Source organism: Dermacentor albipictus, chromosome 3, assembly GCF_038994185.2.
Source record: "Dermacentor albipictus isolate Rhodes 1998 colony chromosome 3, USDA_Dalb.pri_finalv2, whole genome shotgun sequence".
NCBI classification, from domain to species: domain Eukaryota; kingdom Metazoa; phylum Arthropoda; class Arachnida; order Ixodida; family Ixodidae; genus Dermacentor; species Dermacentor albipictus.
The window spans coordinates 122,223,831-122,239,954 of NC_091823.1; the positions used below are offsets into that span (position 1 = coordinate 122,223,831).

General features: G+C 48.2%; 1 protein-coding gene across 4 annotated transcripts in view; it reads right to left on the bottom strand.

The window, feature by feature from the left end:
• LOC139057572 (protein ELYS-like) overlaps positions 1–16,124 on the bottom strand; it is a 137,897-nt gene that overhangs the window by 104,291 nt on the left and 17,482 nt on the right. For all 4 annotated transcript variants that reach the window (XM_070536015.1, XM_070536013.1, XM_070536014.1 and 1 more), the window contains exons 7-10: positions 15,709–15,840; positions 11,570–11,654; positions 5,515–5,722; positions 2,447–2,570 (exon numbers count right to left, since the gene is read on the bottom strand). In XM_070536015.1, coding sequence (XP_070392116.1) covers positions 2,447–2,570; positions 5,515–5,722; positions 11,570–11,654; positions 15,709–15,840 — 549 coding nt within the window. The remainder of the gene's footprint in view (positions 1–2,446; positions 2,571–5,514; positions 5,723–11,569; positions 11,655–15,708; positions 15,841–16,124) is intronic.

Sequence of the window (16,124 nt, forward strand, 5' to 3'; positions counted from 1 at the left end):
GTCATTTTTTCGCGCTCTTTATTAGGCTGGGGCCCTCTTATTTTACTTTCACAGCACTTGGTGTAGTGCATACCGAGAAACCTATTAGGCACGCTCTTGGTTGGAGTCATCATGCGATGAGCCTAGCGCGCCGTTTCGCGCATGTCTTGATGCTAGAACGAATGTGCTTAATTGGCTTAAGAAAACGACTGAAACCCGCTATAAATTTCGCAGAAAGTTAGAGAGCAATTGTTCAATCACGCATCATCATGTTTGCCATGGATTTTACCATTAAGGAGGGCAATACTATTACTTCGACAACAACTAAGAAGTGATATCCGCTGTTTCACGCTCTCTTTTTGACGCAATAATGTCGCTGGTAGGAGAGCATGGAGTGCTTACGCGATGTAAAAAAATGCTCTCCCCGGCATAGCAACTGATTTGGCGCCCATTTTACTCCCCCTTTTCATCTTTCTACATCCTATAAAAAAAACTAAATTCATTTTTGCTGTCACAGCTTGTGTAAAATCACCGAAGCGGTGCCGGTCCTCTGACGGCTACCTGATGCGAGATGTTGCATTCTCATTTTGAGGAACTGTCGGTCAATTATTTGATTACATTGATTAGGTGAAATAAAACATATGGCGCCGACGTTTTTTTTTTTGTTTCTTTTTCTCCTTGGAATCAATGCACGCCGCATGCGAATGCTGTTTCCGTCCGTTTCGAATAGGTAATTAAAGTGGGAAATCTATAATCTACATGTCTGTTTTCTAGTTTAAATTACGTCTTGCCGGGTAATTAAGTCGTTATTTGCTTCTATTTCATTTCAGTACTTCCTCAGAATGGGCCAAATACATATTCTCACTAGCATATAATAATTTGCTAATTGTGCGGTATACGTCCCGAAGCGACACATGGAGTTATGCCATAGAGGTGGGCATCGGATAAATTTTGAGATTAGGAGGAATTTATTTCTTTTTTTTTTAGGGGGGGTGGGTAGGCGGGGGGGGGGGGGCTGAGTAGGTAATACCCAAATATGAATACGGCACAGGAACCCTTGCCGCGGACAAGCGATGCTGTTGCCATCGTGGGGAAGTGGCCGGTCCGTGTGTTGAACGAAGGCGGCCACGACATTTAAACCGACGGTCATGAGGCCGGCATGGTGCCGTCTGCCCACAGCATGCCGGTGGTCGGCAAACGGACTCGCCGTTTGTAAACGCTAAGCCCGGCCCAAGCCAGATTGCTTTGTTAAGGCCAGTCTAATTTTTATCTGACCATGGGCGTCAGCCCGATCAACCGCTGAGCTCCCCCACCCCCTTTTTTGCGTAGGTCATGCTACCCCATCCTAGCTTAATATGATGATGCGGTGCAGCCAACGACTACTCAACTGGGTGACTGGCCACTCAGGAGTTACAGATTCTGGGATGACTCCCCAAATCGAAATACACCAGAGGTGCTTCCATTAAACGCATTTCCGTCGACTTGCATGATGAATTGCATTTTGTTCGGTTGCTGGTTGCCATGACACTTCGGCGATAAAAACGCTGTAAAAGTGCAGGATAATTTCATTTCCCCGGTGTGCTTTGGAAACTAGCCATGTCGCGGGTACTGGAAAAAGAAAGACGACGCACTGTAGATCTGTGCCTACAAAACTATTCTCAACGCGTTATATCGGAGATGACAAAAAGGCCACTGAAAACTGTAAATAGAATCGTCCAGGCTTAAAAGTAGGATGGAAGAATTGCAGATGCTCCCCGTAAACCCGGCAAAGAGTGACCATTGTTGCAGCGGCTGCTGCAAACCCGACCTCCACCATTGGAGAAATTAAGAACAGCCTCAGGCTGAGTGACGTCCCTGACACGACTATATCAAGCGTCGCCTCTAGGACCCAGCCTAATTAAGAACGCGAAGAAAATGACTGTATTTTTACCTTCATCACTTATAAAAAACATGCTAAGTGATTTATGTGGTGAGATTCTTGTTTCTGTTTATGTATATTGATTAAGCAGGCTGTTCACAAGCTGTAGACGGAACCAGCCGGAAAATGCTCCAGTTAGTGAAGTACGCCTTCCCGCAATGCCGCCTCGGTCACTCAGTCACTAGCGAAGTGTACAGCAAAGCAAGAGGCGGTGCGCTCCAGCGCTGTAGCAGACGACGCGAAGGACCTCCCCTGGGTCCGTGCGCGCCTGCGCTGCTTCGCTTCGATGCACCGCCGCACCGGACGCACTGGCGCCCCGCGGAGCGTGGCCACGGTGAGCCGTGTTCACCCTAAGAGTGGACGAGCCTGTACATGTGCTACACTACAAGATAATAACAACAACAGAGGGCTTTGGATTTATTTTCACCAACTGGTACCTAATTGTCAAAGAAAATTGCCCAAATGCGGTAAACTCAGGGAGTTGTGCCATGTTGATGAAGAGAAACAGCATGAGAAGAGCGTAACCACAAACAATGCAGAAGTTTTTACCTGAAGGCCCGCGGCATCTGTGCCCGGTACCACTGGTTGATGTCAAATATCGACAGGTAAGTGCCCAGCACACGGCTACCGCGTACCAGTTGCCAGGAGATGAGCAGCAGGTCTTCCACGCGCTCTGCAGAAAGGCACATCACGTGCATGCAACCCCAAGTTTCACAGCACTTTCTCTGGCCCCAATGGCATTCCTCACTGCCCAGCCCAACTGCCTTACCAGAAGAGACAGACAGACAATAAGAGTGGGGCATGCAAAAAAGGCGCTGACGTGAAGAAAACCACCGAGAAAGAAGAAACTCCATGTCCTGTGGTGTTTGTAGTAATGTGGTTTTGCAGTATGATTATCACTTTCGCAAGAGACTGCATCGGACTTGTCGAAGTATGTGTCCAACAGCGTTCCTGGAACTGTGCACAGTTAGCGAGCTTGGTACAGTACCAAATATGTTGGGGTCGATCATGCTGATGCATCCGGTGCTGAGACATGCGAAATCTTGAGAAAGTAATACAGGGTCCATTACGAAAGTGATGTGCATGATTTTATAACGAAGCGACCATCCACGGCAGTGTGGTAAAACCGGTCAGGAAATGTGGCGAAAGTTCTGCCCTACCAATGCAGCTGGTCGCCAGTTTACTCCGATCAGTGTTAGCGGATAACACGGCGCGATGGAACATCTGCTTGAACAGTGATACGCTATCAAGTTTAGCATGAAGCTTGGAAAGAATGCAACCGAAACATTCCAGATGCTTCATGAGGCCTTCAAGGACAACTACTTTTCAAGGTCACAGTCCGGGAGGTGGCATAAGGCGTTCAAGGAGGACCGAGAGGAGGTCGCCGACGAACCCTGTACTGGACGCCCAATAACAACCATAACCAATGAAAACGTGGATCATGTGCGTGAAGTTTTGTGTTTCAATCGTTGATTGAGCATCCAGCAAATTGCCAACACCCTACACATGTCCACATTTGCGGTACATGGGATAGTGACTGAGTATCTGCAAATGCGCAAGGTCTGCACGAAGCTTGTGCTAAAGGTGTTGATGGAAGATCAGAAAGAACTTCCGAGTTTTGCACTGTCAAGAATTGATGGATTTGATTCAAAATAAGCCAGAGTTCCTGAGCTCTGTCGTAACCAGAGACGAATCCTGGATGTTCGAGTATGACCCAGAATCAACGCCATGTGCGAGGTTCCATATTAAGTCCAAGGGCAATAATAACACCGTCGTCACCGAGCGCCTACGCGGTATGTACGAGTGAAAGCGCGCGAGGGGAGCTGACGACTGTGACTCATTCTCGCCTACATGAAAGAGACGGAGCGAGGAGGAAGTGTGCCGTCTTCTGTCGTGCACAAGGCATGCAATGTTGCGAGGCACCAGGGAGGGGGGGGGGGGGGGGTCTACTCTGGCTGCAACTGCACATGTGGTGGCTGCGCACAGTCACATGGCCATATCTTGAGTGCGATCTGCATTAGGGGCAGAGTCTACGTGCGTCGGCGGCTCGTAGCTTTGTGCGTGCAGCATGTTCTCGGCACTCACTTTTCGTTGAAGCGATAGACAGCAGGAATGTCACTTTGCTCACTGCTGCTGCCGCGATTCCACAAGCCAGCGTTTTGACAGCGAGTTTCTACGGCCATCAAGTGATGTGTTCACGTTTACTTGTGCGGGTGTGACACCAGGCTTGTTAATTTAGTTAGTATGCCTTTGTTTATAAGTTTATACGGCCAATAAAACTACTACTATCCTTGCTTCGTATAGCTGTCCACTAATTTGCTACCACAATCGATGCTTCACCTTTCAAGCGAAACTGCGACTCTTTTTTACAATGACGACTCTAAACCGAGACGTCCCAGTGGAAAGGATGTCCGAGACAAGTGTGCCACATCCGATTCGGCACAAGATGAACCCTGAATACAAGGACGCAAAGGTGACACCCAGCACCTCATTCTCCTTATCTTTTGCTCAGCATGCAGTGATGCTGCAACAGAAGGGAGCACACCAACATGATTATGATCAGCGGCAACGACTTCGTCATCTTCATAAAACATAATGCGTTAAGAACGCAGAACGAAGAACGCAAACGCCTATCTGTCAGCATATGAAGGAAAAAGCATGCAAGCACCCAGAGGGACGCAGCGGCAGAGGCCCAGTCCAGCCTCGGCAACTCTGCTGTGGCAGTCTTAGGTGGATGTAAGGGGAATTAGATGGCAGAGATAATTAGCGCCATCCACCACGTTGGTGGGAAAGCAAGTCTGCTTCCCTCCCATCCCTCCGTACAACTCCTTCAAGCGCGCCGAAGTAGTTTCGTGGAGGCAGCTACAGAAAAACACCTTTTCGTACCGCACACGATATCACGCCATGTACCCCACATAATACCTGCAACAATTCTCAGACTGCAATGCCCCAGCCACGTTCTACCATACCACTTGGGCGTGCCAACTCACGAGCGCGAACCCTATAATCCCACAACGAACCACACAACAGCGGGAAGTCTCGCTGTCTAGAGTCAACTCCTGGCACCAGCTTGAACTGGTCGGGAGAGCGCGTAGGGCGGCCGTGGCTCCTGGGATCCTGGACTGAGGACTCCACCCACGCCCACGGCCTGTCGAAGGACCCTGCGGTTCTTCTTAATTTTAATTAAATGTTTTTCTCACTCTCTCCCACCCTCCTCACAACTGTGCTCCCCTCGCCCTGCCTCTCAACTCCCTCGTGATTCCATCCCCTTCGATGGTCTCCGCGTGTGCCCGCTTCCACACCGGCACTTAGCCCGCTCCCTGAAGTTTCGTTTTCCGTCGTTATCGAGAAGAAAGTGTTAGCCGGCACAGGCAGTTTCATGGCCCTCACTCGCTGTGTGCTTGCGCGCCACAATATTTCATCAACTGCACCGATCATGCATTGTGCTATGGTGCATGAGTACTTTAACAAGTCCTCCGTTTAATTCGAACTTCTTTTAATTAGAACAAATTTTTGGGCCCCTTAAGTTTGAATTACCGAGATTCGAGTGTAATACTTCATTATTTTAAAAACACTTTCTGCTCACCAGCTCAAAGTGTAGGAGTTCGTTCACTCACCTGAGCCTGGCCGTACGGTGCCACGAGGTGACAAGACCACGTCACCAGCCGTGCCCGCAGTGCTGGACGACCCCACCGTGCAGAATGACAGGATGCGAGATCCCAGCAGTTCTCCATCCTGCGCCGACTGGGCCACGGCAGCCTCCATGCCAGCCACCACGTCAGGCCCCAACTGGTACTGGAACATTAGCCGACCAGAAACACAGCCCTGCACGCAGATGCCTGCCATCAGCTGTGTCCACCAAGCATGAAATGTGCGATAAGGAAGGTACTCGAAAAACAAGATCCATGACATAGTTCACTTATTCAATGCTTTCACCATTGAAGTTTGCAAAGTAGCAACAAAGTGCCAAAACAGAGCATTACCACTTTACTTCCCCACATTTACATAGCTGCCTATGCATCGCATAATGCAAGGAATGTAGAGATGTGTGACTACTGAATAGTACATTTTGAATCGAATACTGAAAATCAGAAAATTTCACAATATTTATAGCTTACAAATTTTGGGCAAGGAAATACACTACTGCACATGCTAGGGAGTCTCCTAGCATTCCATAACAAGAATGTAGCAAGCTATCAGTAAGTTAGGTACATAGAAATCAAGATATACAATACAATCTCCTCTTATTAACCCTTTTTTACACGTAAGAAAGCCAGCAGTTTTAGATAGTCTAGACTCTCGTAAATACATTTTTTCCTGTCACAGAACATGCTTGATCCAACAATGTATATACAGCAAAACCTCGTTAATTCGCATTTCACGGGACCTAAAGAAATATCCGAATAAACCAATGTCCAATTAATAACCAATGACCAATGGAATGTCCAATGCCCAACCCACGTGCGCTGGTCGTGCCTCGTCAACAAGCTTGGCGGTATCCGCTTCTACAAGTAGTTTTCTCCCTCTTTTCCCCGCCTTTTGTGGTCATCCATACGCGTGGGCCGTTCGGAGCTTGATTCCTTCGGGGGTCATCACAGAAAATGTGCGTAAGCTGCCACGATCGCCAATCACGTTGATCTGAACACACAGCTCGCTGCCGCGCAAATGCGTGCGAGAGAGGTTCGTCAGCAATTGAAATCTACAACGGCCAATAGGAGCGCACCCTGTGCCCCATCGCAATGCCACGTTTTTCTTTTTTTCGCTTGCATTTGCTGGCTTATTTTTTGGTGGAGAATCCGGCTATCTCTAGCTCAGATCTCTCCTCTTTACGATGATACCAAGATGGCGGCACTGCGTCAACGGATAACCGGGCTAGAGTGACGTAGAATTGGAGACTGCCCGAAACAAGCTTCCAAAAGTGAAGCCGAAAGAATGTAACGCAGTTGGGGGCAATGCGATCAGTAGCACACACGCAGCGTGGTGGGGAGGTAGCACGTCTGCCTCCCATGCAAAAGACCGGCGTTCAAATCTCAACAAAGTTCAATCTTTTTCTCCTTAATACTTCATGCGTCAATGTTTTGTTCTTTATACTGCTGCTTAATACTTGCAGGAATAATAACAAAATACAAGTTTTTTGAGAGAACAAAAATTTTCGAAGCGCCACCGCACGGATCAACAAAACTATTACAAGCAAAGCATGGCCTTTAGGACTTGCACGCACACGACTCGAAACGCCGCCACCAACCACTCCGTTTGCTTCACTGGCTGTGCAATCTGAAGCCATCAACACAAAAGGGAAAGGCAAGGAAACGGTCAATAGCCGACGTTCGGCTATCGCAAAAAGGTGCAGGTTCGTATACCGCTAAAGAGGTGACATTGCGCCTGCTTGCGTTCTTGCTAATGCCGACAGCTGTCGGCATTCAAGAATGGCACTGCATTAACAACTGCAAAGAGGAGTCATGGATGGCAAGTGACATGCGAGCTCTGCCGAGGCATTGCTTTGGTGGCCCGAAAAGGGGCCTTTTGAAAATGTGAGAAGGCTGCCGCGGCAGCCTCTCAGCTTGAGAAATCTAAAAGAAATGCTGGGGTGAGATTGCCACAAGCATCTCGCCATGTACTTCTCACTGGCTTGCACGAGAAAACCCGATGTCCACCAGTCTTGATTACTTTACGTGAAGCTAGCCGACATGCTTCCCCGAGGCGTCCAGGTTTTCCACATAGTGCAGCAGAAGGCCCCTTGCGAAAATAAAGCCCTGGAAGGACTGAATCACCTGCAGGACCTCCTGCGAGGACAATGCTGAGGCAGCTTGCCCTATCACGTTACCGCTGCATTCGTTGATGTCAATGTCATCGTCGCTATCCGATGCAAGCACATTTGTGAAGATCGCCTCATCAGTTAGAAGTTCTGATGTTTCCAATGTGTTGTCCGCATCTCGACACTCTTCAAGTCCTCAAGCATCCTCGTCGACTGCGGACCAAAGTTCAGGCATCACTTCATCGGTGGAAGCTTTGCAAGCTTTGTACAAACCAGTGCTGGGTCCGACAAAGCATGCTTTCCTAAAACAGTTTTGAGCCATAAAACCACTTACTTCAGACCCTGCACCAAAGATAAACTGCATGGCTATCAATAGACTGATCTTCAAGTCTGGTTGTTCCCTGCATGTCCATGTCGCACGTCCATCAACAAGATTAATTTCTTTGGGACATGGCGACAATACATGACCTTAAAATTGGTGATCACGCCGGCCTCCATGGGCTGCAAGCCTACCATCGTGTTTGGCGGCAGGCAAAAAACGTCCACTTGAGAGCTTAGGCATGGAGTGGTAGACACTACGCCACCTTCCTGTTAGATTGCTCAATACGTTGAACAAACTCCGGGAGCCATTCACAAAGAAGTTCTGGCATCATCCATGATTTGCGGTTGTGATGGCAGCGTACCAGTAATCTAGCATCACCACAGAAGCAGTGGGGATTTTTTGATTTCCAAATGACAAATGCGAAGCACTTGTCGCTGATGCTTACTGCTGCAGCTTGTTTTCGCTGCCCTTACATGTGTTTCCTTAGAGTGCATCCGTCTTGGACGGCAACATCTGGAAGAACAGTACCGCTTCGTCGCCATTATATACGTCGGTGTCAACGTAGCTGTAGAGGTTGTGGGGCGGCGTTTTCTCCACTCCCTTCTGCTTCGCCTCCATGTCAAGCAAAGCTCCCTAACCGGTGATGGCTTTGTAAACAATGCAGGGCCCTCTTTGAAGTGCTGTACCCAGCTGCCATTTGGCTGAAAGTCCACATTGTTGATGAGTAAAGCAAACTGCTTCGCCTTTGTGGCCAGAATTGGCTCGGAGATGGGCTAGTTCATGGCATGGGCACAGAGAAACTACTCGTAGACGGCTTCCTCCACCTCCTTGTAAGCACCTTGTCAAACGTGTATGCACCTGTTGTCTACCGAGCAGTTTTCTTTATCAAACTTCTCTGCCGAGCGGATGATTGTCGACACTGCCAGTTGCGCTAGTCTGTACTACTTCACGATAGTCCATACTTCTTCACCAAGTAGCACACTTTTTTACTGTCTTTGTAGTCCTTCACGATACAGCACTTCGTTTCCAAATCTGTAGCAGTGCGCTTTCTTTTCACCGGTAACGTCATGTGCATTGCCGATAATCAGTGGGCGGATCAGCCATCTTCCGATTCGGCACCAAGTCAAACGAGGCGGAGAAAGCACGTGGCCAGGAAAGACTTCGATGCAACCAACAAAGACTAGCCCAAGCGACTTACTCCGTTGGCAGAACTGCACAGAACAAGGGGCCAGCAAACAATGTGGTAGCACTGCTGTCAGCGCAGTTGGCACGGTTTATTCGTGTTTCGAAGGATGGCGCAGCACAGAGCTTTGGGTGCAGCCAATTGATGTTCGGAGGGGTGGAAGGGCGATAGCAGAGAGGTGCGCAAGACCGGTAAGAACAGAGCAGGCTGGAAAATGGGTTTTATTGTACGAGTGCACAGCAGCCAATTGGGTAGCCTGCGAGGATGCAGCAGCTTGAATACCTTTTTTTTTCTTTTCAACAATTTTCCATTACCTCTCGGCACAGACACCTAGCAGCCAGACATCATTGTTATAGCCGATAATGCGGCATGGGGACACTGTAGTAGGTGGGTTATTTCACCATAGAAAACAAAAAAGTTGACGGTGAAGCTGCTTCTCATTATTACAACCAAGATATTGTTAGTACCGGTATCATCATAAGTAGTTTCGACTGTACCTACAGAATCAGGGTAGAGAGACATGTAGTAACTGGTTTCTTAAGCTTTCTTTTTTTTTTCTGCAGGCACCAATTTTTATTTCTGCATTTCCCACGCAAATGCAATTGGAACTGCTCAGGATTTGCATCGAATGTCACAGCATGCTGCTGCCTCAATCGTTAAATTGTGTTCCAGTGCTGCACCGTCACACAACGTCTTTTATTGTCAGTAACCTCGCGCATTTGCTTTGGATTCTACTGCTTCGTTTTAGCTACTTGCCGAATTTATACACGCTGCAAGAGTTCCGATGCGGCTTGGCCATACTCAACTTCTAAAAGAGAGCAACGACCACGCAGAATCTGAGCACCACAAGAACATGATGGCAGTCAATCAGAAACAACAGAATTCATGTGTGACCGCGTAGTGCCAAAGGAGCATGCGTTATGATTTTCACGTGTTTCGCTAACAAATAATCCACGAGTGCTCATTTTGACAGGAACAAAAGCTAAAGCACTGCTCTTTCATATGACACTAGAATGGTTGCACTTGGTCAATACTTTCGATGTAGCAATGTCACTCCTTTTTTAGAGCGCAGCTCTTTGGCGTCCGTTCCTGGGTTTCGCGTCGTCGTCGTCGGCGGCGTTGTTGTCGTCGGCCTCGTAACCAGCTCGCCGACGAATCTGCTGCTCCGCCGCCGCGCATGCGCGCTGTCGGCTCTCCGGGCGAGGGAGGATGATGGAAGGGAGGAGGGCTGGCTACACAAATGGCTCTTTGGCGTCCGTTCCTGAGTTTCGAGTCGTCGTCGGCCTCGTAACCAGCTCGCCGACGAATCTGCTCCGCCGCCGCGCATGCGCGCTGTCGGCTCTCCGGGCGAGGGAGGATGATGGAAGGGAGGAGGAGACTGTGGAGGAGGGCTGGCTACACAAATGGCTCTTTGGCGTCCGTTCCTGGGTTTCGCGTCGTCGTCGGCGTTATCGTCGGCCTCGTAACCAGCTCCGCCCCCCTTTCATCCCCCCAGCGCTAGCAGCGACCGACTGATACCGCTTTCGTGAGTTCGCTACCGCACTCACGAAAGACGTCGTGCACTTCCTGCAACTCGCATTAACCGTCCATCGATCCACACCGATGTTAGTAGTGGGGGACTTTAATGTTGACTTAAAGACAAACAGCAATTTCCTAACACTTATGCGGGAGAACATCCCGTTCCTCTCGCTCGTAACGCGTCCCACGGCTGTGACAACCTCGCGAGGCACTTGTATAGATCTCGTCTTTGAGAATCAAGCATTGGTGTACCAAGTCGAACATATATCAGTCTATTTCTCCGACCACAAAGCTTCCTTCATGACTGTCAAGAACTGTTAGTGGAGTCTTTGTTAAAGGAATACGTGTGAAAAATAAAAAAAAAATTCTGTGATAGCGCATACATGTGTTGCTCGATTTCTTTGCCTCAATCTATCGAAAAGGTGAAACAGCTTATTTGCTGCGCTCAAATTTCGCATTAGGAAGTAACGTAATCGTCGGTAATTTTTTGTTGTTGTTGTTGATGTCAGCAATTACTGAGTCATCAACCTTCACACTGAGATAGCAAATGGCTTGATAAATCTGATACAGCACAAGCGGCAGAACAGCTCTTCCACAATATATGGAAAAAAACAACCAGGGAAATCCGAACAGCTTATCTAGAAATTTCATAGTGCATTATCGAGGAGGCTGTAGTGAACAGCTCTCAATTCTGACACCCTGCAATTCTTCAATGTGCACGGTACATGAGTGTTTCTGCATTGCATTCCCATCACAACATCGCTGCCAGGAGCAGGACAGGAATCAAACCCACAATCTCAAGCTCATATCACTATGGCCGCTGTGCCACCGCACCAAGTCAAGGGCCTTAGCGCAACTGCTCTGTGCATGAAGAACAGACAAGAGGTGGCCAACCTTATACAAGTGCTGCCCATCTTCACTTGGCTCTTTCTTCTGGAAGCTGAGGGCATGCATCGTCGCAACCGAGAAACAGGTCAACCTGTTGGGAAGAAGAGAAAAGCAAGACCCCACTGCAGACACAAAGCAGACGCCACCTGCAGACACAAAGCCAAATGAATGCGCGCGACTTCACATCCTCCTACAAGTAGACAAGCATAAAAAAAAAAGAATTCTGGGGTCTTGCACGCCAAAACAACTGTCTGGTTATGATGCATGCTGTAGTGGGGGTTGCTCTAGATTAATTTTGACCACTTGGAGTACAGTGTCGATCACACTTGTCTAGAGTGGCCCGAAGGCTGCTCCGCACTGCGCCTGCGACGCCTAGCGACAAGCCCTGGGTTCGAGATGTGTTGGCCGATAGCGCCACGCGCGTGGACGCTGCGGCATTCGCGGGCAGCCAAGATACAGGCCGCAGCATTCTAGCCGTGTCACGCTCGCAGCTCAGCTGGCAGTGCTCGTCCAGTGATAAAAAGCCGGTGCTCGCGACCCGCAAGTCACGCAGGCCTGTATCTTGGCCCGCGAATGCCGCAGCGTCCACGCGCCTGGCGCTATCGGCCAACACATCTCGAACCCGGCGCTTGTCGCTAGGCGTTGCAGGCGCAGTGCGGAGCAGCCTTCGGGCCACTCTAGACAAGTGTGATCGACACTGTACTCTAATGCACAGATAAAAGAACCCCAAATCGAACTACAAAAAATTGCCTAGCTTGTTCCGGACGACGGCAAACAACACTGCCTTGGTTCTGTCCAGCTACGTGGCGCTTGCATATATTTAAATATTGGCACAAGTTACGTGGGAGACATGGTATACATGGAGAGTCTTCTTGCAGACCTAAATTTACCTTCAGAAGAACTTCAGTCAGCCTAGTTGGTGTTTACTGCATATCATATTGACCGTAAATAAAGACGAGGACAGCAGAATCTTCTTTATTTGACTACATATTGCCACGAGTTGCTGTGAATAAACCAGTTGAAAGTTACCAGCCGTGTCATTTGTGTTTTTTTCTGCTGTCCTCGTCTTTATTTGTGGTCAATATGAAATGCTAAATTTACCCATCGTACTATAATTTGGTTCACATTACATATGGGCTTTTGCAGTGTTGCAAGTGATCTACACTGTATTTAGAAACAGCTGCCCTTACATGGAACTATGAGTGGTATTCTAGGATAACCTTCCGAGATACAATCCCTTTCCCATGACTTGGCACAGGGTGCCCTGAAGCATACGGCCATCACTGTTCTTGGCATTGTGCGAACATAATGAGCTTGGTACAGCGTCACAATTAGTGTTGGCTTTATTAGCCAACATATCCTGAGCCATGCAAGTCCGGCAAAAGTGATAGTACAGTCAAGGTCCGATTTTTCGAACTCCTTGAAAACAACGAAAATGTCTGAAAAATAGGGCAGTCTACAAAAGTCCCAATTTCACCCGAAAGGCGAAGCATTGATTGCGATAACAAATTAGTAGACAGCTATACAAAATAAGGATAGAAGTGTTGCTGGCTGTATAAACTTGTAAACATTCGCTGCAGAGCGCTGCTTTGAGGTTGCAAGATAATCAAAGTAGTGGCAATGATGAATTCAATTAATGCTTTTTTTTGAGACCAGTGTTGGCAGCGAAAAATTCCCCAAACATTGGACAGCAAAGGGTGTCAGCATCTGAAATTTTAGCTGTCCTTATACGCTCCACACGCAATTAATTATAGGGCATGTCCGAAAAAATCGGTTGGCGACTATCTCCTAAAAGGATAACCTAAGAGTTTAGTTGAATCCCACTAAACAAAATCGACTTGGAAAGTGAAAAAATTACCTTTCTAAAGAATTGTTGCAAAATAAGAGCACAGAAAGGAGATGTGCTGAAATACAAACGGTTACTGTCAATATGTACTCTCTGAGACTGCTTTGACGAGCCTAGCTTGAGGCTATCCAGAACCGCATTGCCAGAAGCACAAAGTGCACCAGATGCATCAGTCAGTAATGGTGGCACTGGCATGGAGCGGTATGCTCAGTCACATTTGGGAATAAGATCACTTTAGTAAGCTTTTGCGCAAGTCGGCATCTACAAGAAAAAGCGTTCCTACAGTGTGGCGCATGCTGTCTTGGTGCCAGGAACACAGCTGCACTTGTGCATGGAACACTCACCCATGGACGGTGACATTTCTGGTAGCGAGCCACCCTCGCGAAGTCAATTGTAACCCCAAAAATGATCAACCGAAAACACGGGTGTCTTCCAGCAAATCTACGTCCAGTGTCGCTAAGCCTTCATGCGATATTTGCTGGGTGGAACCAAAACCAGAGCACTTGAATCAGGAGCTGTACTCTCGGATGATCACTTTCAGTGACAATACTGCTCCAGTTCTCAGTCACGACACAGTATGGCAGCCATGCAATGGCCACCATCTCAAGCACAGTAAACAAGTCCACGTCTGTGCGATGTTGAACTTTGTTTTCTTTGTGCATCACTGGACAATTTGAATGCACACCAAGCTGCAGAATATGCACACACTACGCTCACATGGTAGGCAAACGCAAACAGCAGCGCAAGCCGTCAGTACAGGTCAATGGCGATGCAGCCATACCAATTGCAGTCAACGACCGATTGCAAGGATGCTGATAATTCCAACTTGCTTGATTATTTGGACATCCCCGCGTTGCCGCCACTAGCCCCACGGACCTAATGTATGAGGACAACCAAAATGTCGGACCCCCTACAGCGCGTCGTGTGATAATTTGGACTCTGCCTGCACAACTGCGTTTATATGGTCAGCGAGTAAAGCAGGAATAGCAATATTTTCCTTTTCGGACATTACCAGCATGGTCGTCGGCCATGTCGCCGGCACTCTGCAAAACAAACAGCGAAGCCTAGTCAATCTGGTAGTCACCATTAAGAATTCGGACAAGCACCGACTACATGTGCTTTGATCTACTATATGTAGCGACAGCATGACAACGGTTGGAATACTGGCTGCAATTTTGTTACAATGCCTTCCACTCAATTCTATGCCACTCTTATTTGCTGTTCATGGCTGGCTGATCCCACTGATACATGTGCAAAGCATTGCTGATGAGTGATGAAACCCAAAAAGCAAGAAAAGGAATGATGTAACATGCATTGCTAGAAAATCACGGCTACGGAATGTCTAGGCCAAGAGCAAGCATACGTGCATGCAGCAACACGCATTGAATAACTTGGGCAGTGTTCATGAACGATCACCTTCAAAAGATACCTTAATTATCACACGATACAACATTTCACATACTTACCACCACTGAACACATCAATTGGGCAACAGCATTCAAACACAGTGATAAAATAGCTTGCTTGGCACTGCACCAAGATTGCTTTTGCTCCTTGACGCCAATCCGCCTTGAGCTATAGTCAGGCAACATTGAAGATAGTGTCTCTGATAATGATGATCCGAGAATACGGCACACTTTTTTTGGCCACTTGCAGAATGAAGTAGTAGTTTCTTTTTGGCTGAATCTGGTATTTCGGACTGCCGATTATTCAGATGATTCAGTGGTCCCTGTCAAGTCCGAATTATCACCCAGCGACTGTACAACAAGCCATCAACAAAACATGGGCTGGTTCTCCCTTAAATCCCTTTGACGACTCCTCGTCGGCAGGAACCAGTTTAGCGACTTCTCGTTGGCAGGAACCAGGCAGGGCGGGTGATGACGTCACCCGCATCGAATTCTTGATTCATCGCGGAGAAGTGGGAGCTCCTGTCGCCTCGATGATAGGCAAGTGCTATGCCACTACATGAGGCAAGCATGCCGTGGTGGTATTTTATGCAATTTAACTGGGCAGAAAATGCATTTAATTGCCTTTTGAATTCCGTTAGCATTACATGGCAAGATAACAAGGAGATTAATGCTCCAACAAATTTCGTAAATGTGGGATTGCAGTTTTGAGACATTTCATTGTTGAGAGGTACAAAATGCATTGAATCCCATGGGCGTTCACCGGGGATTTGAAACTATTGCATATTGGCAAGAATTTCGTTCTCAGGCTTTTACTATCGCACGGTTCAACTGTACCAATAGGACCCTGCCGGCAGGAAAACTCGAACGAGTGAGGCAGCAGTGAGACTCACGGTGTGCTTGTGGAGGCCTCGGGGGTGAATCCTTGGGCCACCCACAGGTAGCAGCAGCATCGAGGATCGTTCTCGGGCTCCTGCAGAGCCAAGGACACCACAGGAAGGTCCGACTGTAGGGTAGTCACCAGCCTGCGCGTGAAGTTAACACGTTCACCGAGGTACGAGGTCACATGTGGGTCAGGTTTGTTACTCCCCCGACTGCGAGGCTGTGAAAGAATTCTTGTCGCTTCTGATTACAAGCACAGTTTAGTCATCACTGGAGCTCGCGAATAGCACAAGGACACACTTGACTTGCATGTGACTCCCAATGCCCATGTGGGATATGATAGGTGGACTGCGATACAAGGAATCGGGGGCCTACAAGGAAACGCTGCCGCAGTCAACGTGTTAAAGGGACAGTAAAGGTGGCAAAC